The 13,105-nt window shown below is 51.7% G+C and overlaps 7 protein-coding genes across 7 annotated transcripts; 5 read left to right on the forward strand and 2 right to left on the reverse strand.

Moving 5' to 3' along the window:
- Positions 1–95: 95 nt before the first annotated feature.
- On the reverse strand, positions 96–1,097 carry CC1G_12311 (hypothetical protein; the record flags this gene model as incomplete). The annotated part of the gene is made up of 3 exons (XM_001834732.2): positions 96–263; positions 328–653; positions 710–1,097. The coding sequence occupies 3 exons, from the start codon at positions 1,095–1,097 to the stop codon at positions 96–98; spliced, it is 882 nt and encodes a 293-aa protein (XP_001834784.2).
- Positions 1,098–1,676: 579 nt separating this feature from the next.
- Positions 1,677–2,942, forward strand: CC1G_12312 (hypothetical protein; the record flags this gene model as incomplete). The annotated part of the gene is made up of 1 exon (XM_001834733.2): positions 1,677–2,942. One exon carries the CDS (start codon positions 1,677–1,679, stop codon positions 2,940–2,942), a length of 1,266 nt encoding a protein of 421 aa, XP_001834785.2.
- Positions 2,943–3,293: 351 nt separating this feature from the next.
- Positions 3,294–5,128, forward strand: CC1G_12313 (hypothetical protein; the record flags this gene model as incomplete). The annotated part of the gene is made up of 4 exons (XM_001834734.2): positions 3,294–3,308; positions 3,483–3,575; positions 3,627–4,316; positions 4,391–5,128. 4 exons carry the CDS (start codon positions 3,294–3,296, stop codon positions 5,126–5,128), a joined length of 1,536 nt encoding a protein of 511 aa, XP_001834786.2.
- A 662-nt stretch (positions 5,129–5,790) lies between these two features.
- On the forward strand, positions 5,791–6,292 carry CC1G_12314 (hypothetical protein; the record flags this gene model as incomplete). Its single annotated transcript, XM_001834735.1, has 2 exons — positions 5,791–6,154; positions 6,210–6,292. 2 exons carry the CDS (start codon positions 5,791–5,793, stop codon positions 6,290–6,292), a joined length of 447 nt encoding a protein of 148 aa, XP_001834787.1.
- On the reverse strand, positions 6,237–7,100 carry CC1G_12315 (hypothetical protein). The gene is made up of 2 exons (XM_001834736.2): positions 6,400–7,100; positions 6,237–6,346 (listed from the first exon to the last, which is right to left on the reverse strand). Exons 1-2 carry the CDS (start codon positions 6,964–6,966, stop codon positions 6,332–6,334), a joined length of 582 nt encoding a protein of 193 aa, XP_001834788.1. The 5' UTR covers positions 6,967–7,100; the 3' UTR covers positions 6,237–6,331.
- Positions 7,101–7,519: 419 nt separating this feature from the next.
- On the forward strand, positions 7,520–8,709 carry CC1G_12316 (hypothetical protein; the record flags this gene model as incomplete). The annotated part of the gene is made up of 4 exons (XM_001834737.2): positions 7,520–7,807; positions 7,898–8,075; positions 8,289–8,644; positions 8,677–8,709. 4 exons carry the CDS (start codon positions 7,520–7,522, stop codon positions 8,707–8,709), a joined length of 855 nt encoding a protein of 284 aa, XP_001834789.2.
- Positions 8,710–11,503: 2,794 nt separating this feature from the next.
- Positions 11,504–12,232, forward strand: CC1G_15402 (hypothetical protein; the record flags this gene model as incomplete). Its single annotated transcript, XM_002910078.1, has 3 exons — positions 11,504–11,711; positions 11,754–11,894; positions 12,006–12,232. The coding sequence occupies 3 exons, from the start codon at positions 11,504–11,506 to the stop codon at positions 12,230–12,232; spliced, it is 576 nt and encodes a 191-aa protein (XP_002910124.1).
- Between the last annotated feature and the right edge of the window lie 873 nt (positions 12,233–13,105).

Raw genomic sequence — 13,105 nt, forward strand, 5'->3', positions numbered from 1 at the left:
GATGGCGCTCTTTTCATTAGAAGACGTATTTAAGGTAGGATAGAAAGTGGGTACATGCATAGAAATGGATTACGGTGCATAGACTGAGATTCGGATTAAAAGCCCTCCAATGCGGACTTGATTTGTTTACCGTTGACACAGCAAGTAGGGACAAACATGGGAGAGAACGCGTCCGAGTTCTTGTCCGTGAATACGAAACCGGTCTTCAAAATGTCAGCAGCCTTGATACCACTGGAAGCGATCACTTTTTCTTCGACTAAAGCCTGTAAGAGAGAAGCGGTCAGAGTCATTGTTTAACGGATCTATGAAAGAACAATTCTGACGTACCTCGATTGCGGTGACCACCCAACCGTGATCGTTGCGACCTCCGCTGCTCCCGGCGAGCCTGCGCCTAAGGACCGCTGTCACCTGCTGCGGGTTAGCAACTTTGTCCAAGAAAAGAAGTCCAACGAGGGCGTCAGGTCGACTCTTGACCATTCCTTCACAAAATACTCCCTTGTGGTAGCAGATGTCCTGAGCAACCTTTGCCGAAGACTTGATGTCAGCGCCCTTGGGGATTAGAAGAAGTCCCACATAGTACTTTTCGTAGATGTACTTCGCTTTGGCGGGGAAGAAGTCGGTGTAGAAGGCAATGTAGAGGCGGTATTTGTTATCTAGGGGGATAAGGTTAGTATCTGGGATTGGAAAGCGAGGACGTTTGGGTACTCACTCTCCATATTGCGACTGTGTGGTTGGTGAGTGCTTGTAGTGGATGGGGTATTTGAGTCGTGAAGAGCATGGGGTATGAACGAGGAGTATTTATAGTCGTTTGAGAGTGTCAAAGCCCATTCTTTGAACCTTCGTTGCGACCTTGAGTCAGGAGCTTGTAGATCATTGTCCGCCTTTCCTTCCCGTGGCTGGACATTGTCGGATGGACCATTCTGGTCCACCCTGCTCAGCGCTTTGACTCGGTCGTAGACGGTCTTTGCATTATCTAGTTCTCGGCGACAATGCAAGGTCCAGGCTCTAAGAATGGCAGTCGTTGCAGCGCTCTGGCACCCCCTATCCCCTTGGACGCGACGCGTCGCCGAAGCGCGTCTATCAATACTGATGGCCATCATTTAGGTGGCCGTGATCTAGAACCTTCCCCGCCAGGGATTTCACCTCCTACCACCTTGTCAGGCATGCAGACATCGCCCAGCGGACAACTATATGACACTAATGAGCCCCAAGTCTCGACGACTAGACACATGCACCGCTGCTTGCGCATCCAGGAAGTCGTAGATATCATATTCCAACATCTAGCGGATGACCAGGGGACATGGACATCGACCAGACAGAGCGAACAGGCTCTCTGTAGGCTCGCTCGGACGTGTAGAGCGTTCCATGAACTCGCTATTAAGTATATCTGGAGGGACCTTCCCCGCATCGACGTGATATTCGCGGTGCTCCCGAAGGGTGTGGTCGCGTATCACAAAGAGCGAGATAGACGATATATGGTGCGTCGTTCGTCCGGCTAGTCCGTCAAGCTTATTTTGAAGTGTTGTGGGCGCTTTCAGTACATCCGGTATAGCGCCTTTGGTGAGGAAAAAGAGCGGCTGAAGGCCGGCTTTCAGCGGCTTCGACACTACAGCCGCCACGTCAAGAGGATCAATTGGGTGCGGAGAGACGAAAAGAAGCGCTTGATGCATCCGGCCATGTTTCGCAAGCTGTACGAGCACGAATACTTTATCCGACCTCTTTTCCCCAACCTCCAAGAGGTGCAGCTCCCCGTCATATCCGACGATCCGAACTCGACCATTTTTTATCCCGCGCTCGTCTTGTCTCCTTCAGTCAGACGAATCGTTCTTTCCACTCCGGAGTGGGAAGAAGAATCTGAAGACGAAGACTTCGAAGACCCTGAAGATTACCTGTGGGATGCCGTTGCAAATCGGGTAGCGGGGGTGGCTTCCACTCTGACCTCCTTCAAAGTGGAGAGTATTGCATTCAGTGATTGCTTCGTCTTGATCGGGAGGCGGCTACGGGTGGATCACATACTCCGCTACTTCACCTGGATGATGACGACACTCGAACTCGACGGGCTCGTTCTAGAGGGCAAGACCTTTGCACAGCTCAATCATCTCACGGGTCTGGTCAAGCTCAAGGTGTCGCTTGTATCTCAGCAAGATGCTGAGATGGCGGCGTTACCACCCTTGTCGCTCTGCCTGCCATCTCTCGAATGTCTCACCATTAACATCTTTGTCGACGGACCTCATTCCAAGTTCTTCCAGATTTTGGATGCGAAGAGGTTGAAGAGGCTCAAACTCAAGGTTTTCACTGACGACGAAGATGACTACGACCCTACCCCGCTCTTTATCTCACTTCACCACCACCGACGTAATTCCGGCTTGCTCCTCGAGGAAATCCACCTCACCCGCCGACACAACGGAAATGCAATGTCTTGGGACGAATACGTCGAGCAGCCGCACTTCGTTATCTCTGAGGCGACGTTCGCTCCTCTCCTTTACTTCCCCCGGTTGACTACTCTTCGAATCGAGCCCTGCAACTCGTCCGCCTTGGACGATCTTGCCCTAGTGCGACTGTTCACTGCATGGCCAAAGATGCAGCGGTTCGAACTGCACGACGAATCGATGAAATTCGACGAGCGCATCTCCTTGACAATCGGCGGTGTTCAGCGGGCCTTGCAGCTGACACCTTATCTTCGACAGCTTTCACTCCGCTTCGACGGCACCTTCCTCCCTCCTTGCGACGAAGACGTCTGCCTCCGACTGCACCCTCTGGAAACTCTGAATGCCTGTACCTCCATCATCGAAGTGGGAACACTTTTCGCGGGGTGGTTGGTCTTGCATTTTCCGAACCTTAGCCAAGTTCGCAGTTTTGAGAAGTATAGAGAAGGATTGGAAGATTCATTCGAGTGCGGATGTGAGGATGAGGATGAGCGGAAGCGTCTGGAGGAGTACTAGGAGGCGAGCGTGTTCGTGGATAGATGGAATGATGTGGTGCATGCGGTTCGGGAGAGGAAGATGAAAGCGTGTGTGTAGTCTAATTTTAGTTATGTATGTGCGTCTTGACTTCCTGCTTACTTCGCGACGGCCCTACGAGCTTCTGTGGCGGATTCTATGGCGAAGATGGGATTCACTCGGGTACTACGTACGCTTCAATGTTCCCACACAACCCGTCTTTGCAAGCTCAGATTTTCGTTAATTTTAGTCCCTGTCCCTTCTCTTCAGACGACAACCCCGTCACGATAGTCGCGCTTTCTAACGTTCCTCTTAATCCGTCAGGTAGTTCCGGCACTGAGTGTTTTCGCAACCATGCTCACGGACTGTGTCAGTGACAGAGCCTATGCACACCATGCACCGCTGTTTGCAGATTCAAGAGATCCTGGACGTTATATTCTGTGGCATAGAAAACGATCTCAGTTGTGACAACGGCCGCCAGAGGTTCAAGACGCTGTGTAGCCTTGCTAGGTGCTGCAAAGCATTCCATGAACCTGCGATCAGGCGCATTTGGCGGGAGCGCTCCATACCATCGACCATATTTTTGGCGTATTCCCCGAGGGTCTGATACAGACCAGCAAGGAGAAGAAGATAATGGTGAGTTCTGTCGTAACATAGCGATATATATAGCCGCTCAAAAATAAACAGTGGTTTCGCTCGTGCCCCGACAACGACGCCCTGAAAGCAGGCTTGCTACGACTCCAACACTACACACCCCACGTCAGGAAGGTTACCTGGAAGAGGAGGGACCTGCCACACTTTTCAGCGAAACCCCTGATGCATTCGTTGATGTTCCGCACGCTGTACGAACACGAAGCGTTCATCCGACCACTCTTTCCCAACCTCGAGAAAGTCGGGCTGCCCATTATCAAACAGGACTCGGCGGCGACCATGTTTTACCCCGCGTTCGTCCTGTCGCCTTCTGTCAAGAGTATCACCATCATTACGAGCGACCTTGTCGATAACCCGGTGGATGATGAAGAATTCGAGGATGTAGAGAACCATCTATGGGAATCGGTGGTTGGTCGGATAAGGGCGATTGCAGCTTCCCTCACTTCTTTCAAAATCGCAAGCGACGGCCCTGATGGACTCTTCTTCACCTATGGGCTGGCTCTGGCGGGGAAGCGGTCTCAGCTGGACGGGCTTGTGCCAGCCTTCTCGTCGTCGATGACCAAGCTCAAGCTGGGCGCCATGGTGCTCGATGGGAAGACATTTGGGCATCTCAACCACCTTACGGGCCTCAAAGAACTGCGCGTGACCTTAGCAGCGCAGCACGACGAGGAGATGGACCCTCTACCCCCTTCCTGCCTGTGTCTACCATCCCTCGAGTCGCTCATTGTCACCATGCTACCCGATTCCCCCTTTTCAAAACTGTTTGAGATACTGGAAGCGAAAAGCTTAAGACACTCCAGCTCAATATGTGTATGGACGACGATGATGGGGACCTCCTAGAAACAATTTTTAAATCACTCCACGACCTCCGGAATCACCTCGAGGAAATCTATGCCGACCGACAGTGGACCGGTGAATACTCATTCCGATGGTACGAGCAGCTGGAGCAGCCACGTTATGTCATCTTCAACGATACTTTGACTCCTCTCTTCGGGTTCTCCCAACTGCAGAGACTGAGGATCAGCCGCTGCGACACAGGGTTCTATGATCTCGATGACGAGGTCCTGATCCAGATTTTCAACGCGCTGTCAGGGCTAAAAAGCTTCGATCTCGAAGATATTTCTTTCAAACCCGATGAGCCCCCGTACATCACTCTCGCCGGCGTTCAACAAGCCTTGCAAGCGACGCCTGACCTCCAAAGCCTCACCCTCCGCTTCGATGCCACCTCGCTTCCCGACAGCGGCCTCGACATCCCACCCCACCAGAGCCTCAAATTCTTGAATGTTTGCACGTCTCCCATCGGGTGTGGTCCCGCGTTTGGAGAGTGGTGGGTCAAGAATATCCCGAACCTTGCTAAGGTGGACAGCTTTGCCAGCTACAGGCAGGGCTTGAAAGATATGTTTTGTGATGGACAAGTGGTTGAGCTAGAAAGGGCGTATGTGGAACCGTACGAGGTGGCGAGTTTGATGGTGGATCGGTGGAATGATGTCGTACATGCCGTTCGGGAGAATTCGAAGAGAAGGAAGGGCGGCGTATAGCTTATTATAGCAATTAGCCATACTTAGTTTCTTGAAAGAACTGCAATTGGTAGCATTTTGACTTCAGCGCTAGACTAGCGCCTGGCGCCTAAGCTCCGCGTGACTGATGTGACAGCCGGTCCGGATGTGGGATGTGACATGTGACATGTGGTATTTAGCGTGACATACTTGCACCAAGTGTTTCCAAGTCCAAGAGTTGCTCTATATCGTCTTCCGAGAATGTAGCATTGGTGGATCGGAAGCGTTGGCGCAATTGGACAAGACCTGCAAGACGTTTCATGGGCCAGCCGTCCAAATCCTTTGGGAGAATTCAGCTGCCTGGATTGTATCCTTTGGCACGCGCCCTCCCTAATGGGACCAAGTTTAGAGAGCATAACAAATTGTTGGTATATGTCCCCGCCTTCTCACTCATTTTTCTTCCGAGAGTAAGAATTGGATGAAGGGCCAGACTCAGGGCCCTGGGGTTGGGACCCAGCCAACTTGTTGCCCACATTGATTGCTTGCGGGATTCACACTCGTCTCACCGCCCTCAAGATCGACAGGGTGTTTTACCGACCCAAATCCTGGAGGGACGGAACCCAGCAACTTTCTTCTCTGCAACCAAACAAACATTCCGAGCGCTGGGTCAGTTCTCGCACCTAAACACATTGGAAATCTCACCCATGTCTACAAAGGACCTTGACAGCGATGGAGGGATGGACAGTCTTCAAGCTTCGCTTCCGGAGCTCAAAGTCCTCAGGTTTGAAGAGATCATACCGATAGACGAGGAAGACGATCCTGCCTTGACGCTCGTAGGCGCCCACGAAGCCCTTCGAGATTGTCCGTTACTCGAACATCTTTCCCTTCGATGCGATGTTCTCCATGTCCCCAAGCAGGTCGACATTCGAGCCATTGCACTAGACACGTTGCATCCGATCAGTCGTCTACGTTCATGGAATTTTGGAGCATACCCTATCAAGAATGGGCGCTGGGCCAGTGTCTGGCTGTGCACTACCCCGCGCTGGAAGAGATTGGGTATTTCGGGCCGTAAGACCAGTGCGTACGAGAGGGAGGCGGTTTATGTCTTTCAAACCAATTGTAGTGAATGAAGTGGACTTTGGGGAGAAAGTGGACCGTATAGCAATGTATATTCGAGCCCTTCTCTTGTATTTGCGCGGCAACTAAACTACCCGACAGTGTAGATGATTTAGGCAACCGAGTCATTTAATATTCGAGTTCCTGTGGAATCAAGGTGATTAGTCAAGTACATCAGGAAAGAACGATCCACGTACCCTACTCAAAATGGCCTTCTTCATCTCCTGCGATGTGGCCCGCCTCTGAACGATCTGGAGGATCAACAGGGTCGAGGCAAAGAACGTGCACAGAATGGTAAACGCCAATTCTCCCCACGATGACAGCGGACCCTGTTTGGGGGGAACGACAGTCAATCCATCATCGAACTTCCTCCCCTTCAACGCAGCATGGTAGTAAATTGTGACCACGCTGGCGACAAGCCACAGCACGGTGATCACGACGTTGGCCAAGATTGAAATCATCTTGGAGCACGGGGCGTAGATGCCGTCGAGAAGGTTGGTCGATATGTGCTGGCGCCAGTCGTCTTTGGCTTTGTGGAGGAGGAGAAGGACGCCCGTGGAGAGGATGCTGAGAAGGGCGGCGAGAGCGCCGATGTACATCGTTGTGAAGTAGCGCGTGGCGAGACCGCCGGCGATGAGGGAGATAACGGAGTCCAGGAACAGGAAGAATGTGCAGGACATGATCATCGATTCGTACTTGATTGCGATGAAGGGGTCGGCTTTGCCGTTGAAGAAGGTGTTGTCGGATTCGGTCATCATGGCCATTGTTGCTTCGGTGTGTTGAGTCTGAAGGTTGCTTAGCGCTTGATTGGGGTTGATGAGTCGGTCAACGACTTTCGAGAGGGGGGCGGAATAATCGACCAGCGATAACTTTCACCTGCCAGCGGTGATGAAAAGGTTGGGCGCAAGGGAGCTGACAGATTTATATACATAGTCCCGGCGTGGAAGCACAGCCTTTACCAAAGATGGGATCGCTTGCCTACTGGCATCAAATGATCTCGTGGGGTTGTGGGTAGGCTCGGCGAGCGCGCGGTGTAGCAAGTGGATTGGAGGATACGATGTAGTTGTTGTCTCCAGGCTTTGTGTGTCGATACTTGAGGAAGCAGAACAGCCTTTGGAGTGAAGTCCATCAAACGCCTATGGAAGCGCCCGTCGGTCTCGTGTAGCACAGCCGCCGGGTGACCACTTAGTAAGCATCTTCCCATTGCTTCCCATCGTGAAACGTTCCCTCTCTCTTGACTCTCGCCGTCGTTGTCTGCAGGCAATCTCACCATCTTGGGACACAGTGCATGTCTTTATAGCATTGTTCTCTTCCATCATGGGCAGCGTTCATGTACCACTAGTGCACCATCTCCTTGAACGCGCACAAATGGAACAACAAACACCTCGAGCAATAGCTATTCCAGAGATTGCGGATCTTATCCTGGAACAGCTAGTCATGGAGAGTGAGGATTGGGGGCAGTGGCCTCTGAGCAATTTCTATAGGAATACTCTTGCGAAGCTTGCAAGAACATGCAAGATCTTCCACGAGCCAGCAATCAAGCGTCTCTGGAGGTGCATAATACCTGGCATCGACCCAATCTTCGACATTTCCCCGAAAGAAGCTGTTCGTGGTTACGGGAATGTTCGGGTGGAAATTCATTCCTTACTGTTCACTTCAGGCTCTGAGACTCACCACTTCGGGCAGGATTTTCAGATATCTTGGGATGTTCCAGGGAAAATAGTATGGGCCAGCGAGTATAAAGCTGCGTTCGCCCGAGTGCAATACTACACCCGTTTTGTGAGGAAGATCACCTGGAGAGATCGCCTAGATAAATTCCCTCAAATCAGCCACCAGTCCATTCGTTACCTCTATGAACACGAGTACCTCCCCGGTCCGTTATTTCCAAATCTCGAGGCCGTTACTCTCCCCTGCTACGTGGAGCAGCCCCTGGTGGCATTCTTCTACCCCGCACTCGTATTGTCCCCCTCCATTCGAGAAGTTGTCCTCGAGCCAAGCGAAGAAACAACATCGAACCTCGATGGGAAGCTGTCTGCGGCAGAGTCACGGAGGTGGCTTCTAGACTCACGAGTCTGGCCGTGGTTAGGCCTGAAGTTGACAGCCAAACACTATAAGTCCGCCCCCCAGGAAAACCTCCTGGGGGATTCCCGCAGGCGCAGGAAGGGAACTCCCGCTCCCGCAGGAGAATCCCCTGCAGGTGCAGGAGAGTTCACTGCCGGGGCAGGAAAACCCGAGGCCTCGTCGAGCACGCCCCAATACACCCCGCGGGAGAAATTCCTGGGGAAATCTGCCGTTTTACTGCGAGATTTCCTGCCAGCGCGGGTGCAGGGCAGCAATACTGCTGTCCCAGGACCACATTTTCCCCGGGGGTGCAGGCTTGCAGGCTCAGCTGAATTTTCTTTACTGGAGGTGCAGGATACACACAAAATGGATTATATTCATGTATGTAGTACAAAATGTGTATTAAAAAACAGTTTCGAACGATCATTGAATTGAAGAGTAACTGAATAAGAGAGCGAGAAGAGCGGGAATTTCCAAATCTGCATGACAACCGTCGACAAACTGGGAATTTAATCAGTCAATGACGTGGGCAGTGAGGAAAGGAGAACCCGCCTAGTGAGGTTCCAAGTATGGGTGATCCCAATGGCGCAGATGAGCGCGCAGAGGATGGTGGAGGAGGCAAGCCGTACGCGTAAATGTCAGCAACAGCCCGGAGATAAAAAGATTGAGACTCACTGCTATGAGAAAACTGAGCCCCCTGCTCATTGTAGTGCAGCTACGAAGGACCTGACAACTAAAAGGCTGGAGAAACCTGAGGTAAACTTGAGAGGACAGTGAGGGAGACATTCCTGCTACTACCCTGTAGTAGTAGGTTTTCAATACGGTCCAGCTGTCATGTCGACTCTATATTCTCCCACGACGCACCTTCCTTATATGTGCATCCTAAGGACTTCTGTTGCCAGCCCTGTTTCAGAATCAATGGTTCGTCCATTCCAATTTGTCGTAAAGCCGGGTTTTTCTCGTGCATCAATAGCAGTTCTTCTCTTACCTTGGCTTCGAGCTCTGCGAGTCTCGAAAGACGACAGTGGCCCATACATGTCAGGCCCGGGCTAAGTGTTCAGCTTGAATCAGAACGGTGGTCTACATGTCGGGATTGGTACTACTGCCGCATTTGGGACGAGTCAACGACCACCTACACCGGAACCGCAAAGTCCATTATCACCATTTCGTCTTTCACTCGGAATCACGGTTTTCCTTGCGTACAGACCGCCCATCTGATGCGGTGTTTGCGGTCGCAGTGCTCGGACAATCCGAGGATGTGCTATATACAGTGAATATGAAGTACAGGGGGGCGTTATGTGAGTGCATCTGTTCCTACTGTTGAGTACAGTCTCACAGTGTCACTCACGAGTCACGGTCAACCCCAGGTTGGTCTGGGCTGCCATCTCATCTCAGCAGGTGCTGCTATGGAGGAGGGTTCCCCTATTGACGTGTTTGACTTGATTACACCAATGCTGTTTAATCACTGAAAACGCTCGCCCTAGTATAACCGATCAGTGTGGCTTGTAGGAATCCGACTGAGACACTCCAGAAAGGTGTCTCGCAAAGACCCCCCAAGGTTCGTGTTCGTCCGGTTAAAGGGACAGAACGCGACGTTAGCGGAGATAACCCGCGGTTTTGAAGGACAGTTTGGAAAGCTAAGTTGAAAGGTACGTTTGGTGCTTGCCAAGTAGGATGAGCTTTTGTCAGATTTTTTTCGTGTAGGTTCACTTGTCAGTAATAAAATGCTACCTCCAGTGTGCTTAATGCGGACGCAGAAGAGTGAGTTGAAAGGAGGTAGATTTAGGCGTAGCTCCGTAGTAGCAGGCTCTGCGGCGAAGCGCGCTCTTTCAGTTATTTTCAATACGCTCCAGCTGTCATGTCGACTCTATATTCTCCCACGACACACCTTCCATATATGCACCTCCTTGGTCTGCTTCTGTTGCCAGCTCTGTTTCAGAATCAATGGTTGCTTGTCCTTTCCAGTCGTAAAGCCGCGTCTTCACTTGTGATTTCTTACCTTGACTGCTCTGCAGCAGTTTCTTTAGCTTTTGGCCGACCTGTCAGTCTTCGAGCAGGGTCTTGGCGCTCAGTTCTCCCACGAATGTAAGGTGGCTGTGATCCTGCCGCTTCCTGGTCTACCGTCTACCAACTTTGCTGATTCGGTCCTCTTTTCGTATGACACCCCTTGATACACTGCCTGCATGCTGCTTGCGTAGTCGTTTTCGTGCTCATGCTACTCGCCTGAATTTACTTCTGCGCCTTCCCAAGGTTGGTCAGGACAAATGTTGCTCCCCGATCGGTCTGCCCGTGTTCCCTACTCAACGATGATAAACGGCTACTCGCCTCATTATCAGTCGTAGGTACAGCTTATACTGTCTCGCCCGTGGGGTATCACAGAGGCTGACTCCAAGGCAAGATAGCAGAAGAGCCTGGAATAATTCCATAGCCTTCAGAGACTTGAAGGATGGGCTCCAGACACAGCCGACAACCCCCTGGTAAGTTATAATTGGTGGACATTTGTCCAGCCGCCCCGACTTGAAGATGCCCCTGCATTTCGTCACCAAGTGGCAGTGGAGACGTCAGTGATCGAGACCGACGTAGGTCTGTCTTATTATCGCTATTTCGCACTCGACGCTAACACCAATTACTTTTCCAGCGAAGCATCCAGTTTGTCGCCCGCGTTTCTGTGAGGAAACGCACCGCGTCCCTTCTTCGGAATCATTTCTTAAACTAGCGGGATGCGGGCCGTTAAACGGCAATTTACCGAGGCCTGCCAGGATCCCAGGGTACAAAAATAAAACAAGAACCATAATCGACAAAAAGGAAAGGTGTTGAGGGGGATCGAACTTGGGACCTCGGCAAACATCACGTGGCTTGCGAGCGTCGCGTCTTGGCGCCTTCGAATCCCGCGCAAAAGAAACCGAGTCCTGACAGGCCTCGGAACTTAGCCAGCTAATGTATGTGCTCTTTTTTGCTCCACTGGATCAGTTTCACGATTTACCAGTTTCCTACATGAAGTAGTGCGCCGCCCAGGCTCCCAATAATAAACATCCAACCCACTTGATGCACGATGTCTTTAGTGAAGGACACGGGTAACCCGCGGGTAAATTTACCCCTACCCGTACCCGTACCCGCCCTTACCCGTACCCGTAACCCGACGGGTATTCTGCACAAAACGAGCCCAAGAACGTCCAAAACGGACCAGAAATGAGCGAGATATGCTCAATTTACTTAAATCAAGCGTAACCCGCCCATTTTATGGCCGTTTTGGACGTTTTTGGGCTCGTTTTGAAGGGCGGGCGCCGGGTACGGCAACCCCTTACCCGTACCCGTACCCGCAGCCTACCCCGTACCCGTAACCCGCCGGGTATCGAAAACCCGTGTCCATCACTAGATGTCTTCTCTTCACTGTCTGGGAGATGGGGAGCTCAAGCTGAAAGATGCAACGATAGCCATCGGAAGAAAAGTACAGTTCCACAAGTTTAAGAGTCGTTGAGGACCTTTGAAGACCACCCAAGCGCCGCCTATAGTTTCTTCGACCACCCGACCAACTCCCTACGACAGCGCGCATGGCTGGTCTTCTCTGTAGGTGGACTAGTGCGCTACGCGGCATTGCGCAAAGTCACTATGAATGCTCGCGGGGCGTTGGGTAAGAATGTTTGTCACGAGCTCAGGCGATGCGATCCTAACTCGTCCATGGTCTTGACAGGGCAACCGACATTTCTTTGAAGATTTTTCGGGACCTAAGAATGGCTTAGAGCATCCTTCACCTCTGGTCGGGAGTTTGGGAACTGGTGGTGTCAAGGTCGGTCGCCTGTCGACGCGTTCGCCTTCATACTGCCCAAGATGATGGTTCCATCGCTGAAGACTCTCGTCTTGGAGACCCGATATCATAGACCAGCTCTATTTGCGGCTATCGTCCACGAGGACTCTGACTGGGAAACCCTTGATTTCGTGTCTTGCCGGGTTACAATGGTTCAGGACTGACGGTCGTCGTTCAGTTCAGCAGGTGTCATGAATCAGACCTTTCTTTTCCTTTTCTCGCCGAGACTTGTAGTTAGTAACATAGGATGTCACGTGACTCAGACACGTGATGAGTCATGGAACCGTACCCCGCCAGCTGAACAAAACACTGCGCGCGCACAGACCATGGACCAAACAAGTACATACAACTCAAGTAGTATATATAGAGTAGACTTGTAAGCGTAGTTTCCTCAGTCTTTAGCTGGTCTATTCCTAGCTACAACACTCTAGTCTTTACTGAATCCTATCGCTCTTCGCCAAGTCTTTTCTAGTGCAGCTATTGATTGCTTGAACGACAGATCAAGTAGTTAGTTGCTGACATTAGCTAAAGACTGCCCCTTCTCGACTGTGTCTATCCCCGGCACCCTCGAGTCTCTCATCGCCCTCCGCCCTAACAAGGCAACCCCCACTCACGCTACTTACTCCCTTACATAGTTCCTTTTCTCTTTCCCCTTTCAGTAGGTTATCCTTGGCGACGCCCCTTCTGTAGGAAGGCAGCAACCAAGAGAGCTGCGGAACTTAGGTCCAAAGCACATAGTGTAGCTCCCCTCTGTGTGGCTAACACAGTGACAACCGGGAGATAGTCTAGCTTTTCTTACCTTACCTTTTCTTTCTCTTGCCCACGAGCCCATTATTCTTTTTACGAACCCCATGTCCACCCACCCCTCCCCCCCTACAAATACCCCCTGCCAACGACGGCCAACCCGCCCCTCAACTCCTCCAGCCTGACCAGACCCAGGTCCAAGGTCAGCAGGTCTCCGCTTGGGACTACATGTACCAAGCCCTGGGAAGCCTTGCCGATAGCGTGGCAAACCTAGTGGCTGCCGTTTCCGGCTA

The sequence above is a fragment of the Coprinopsis cinerea genome (assembly GCF_000182895.1).
Source record: "Coprinopsis cinerea okayama7#130 chromosome 12 map unlocalized cont3.12, whole genome shotgun sequence".
NCBI lineage: Eukaryota > Fungi > Basidiomycota > Agaricomycetes > Agaricales > Psathyrellaceae > Coprinopsis > Coprinopsis cinerea.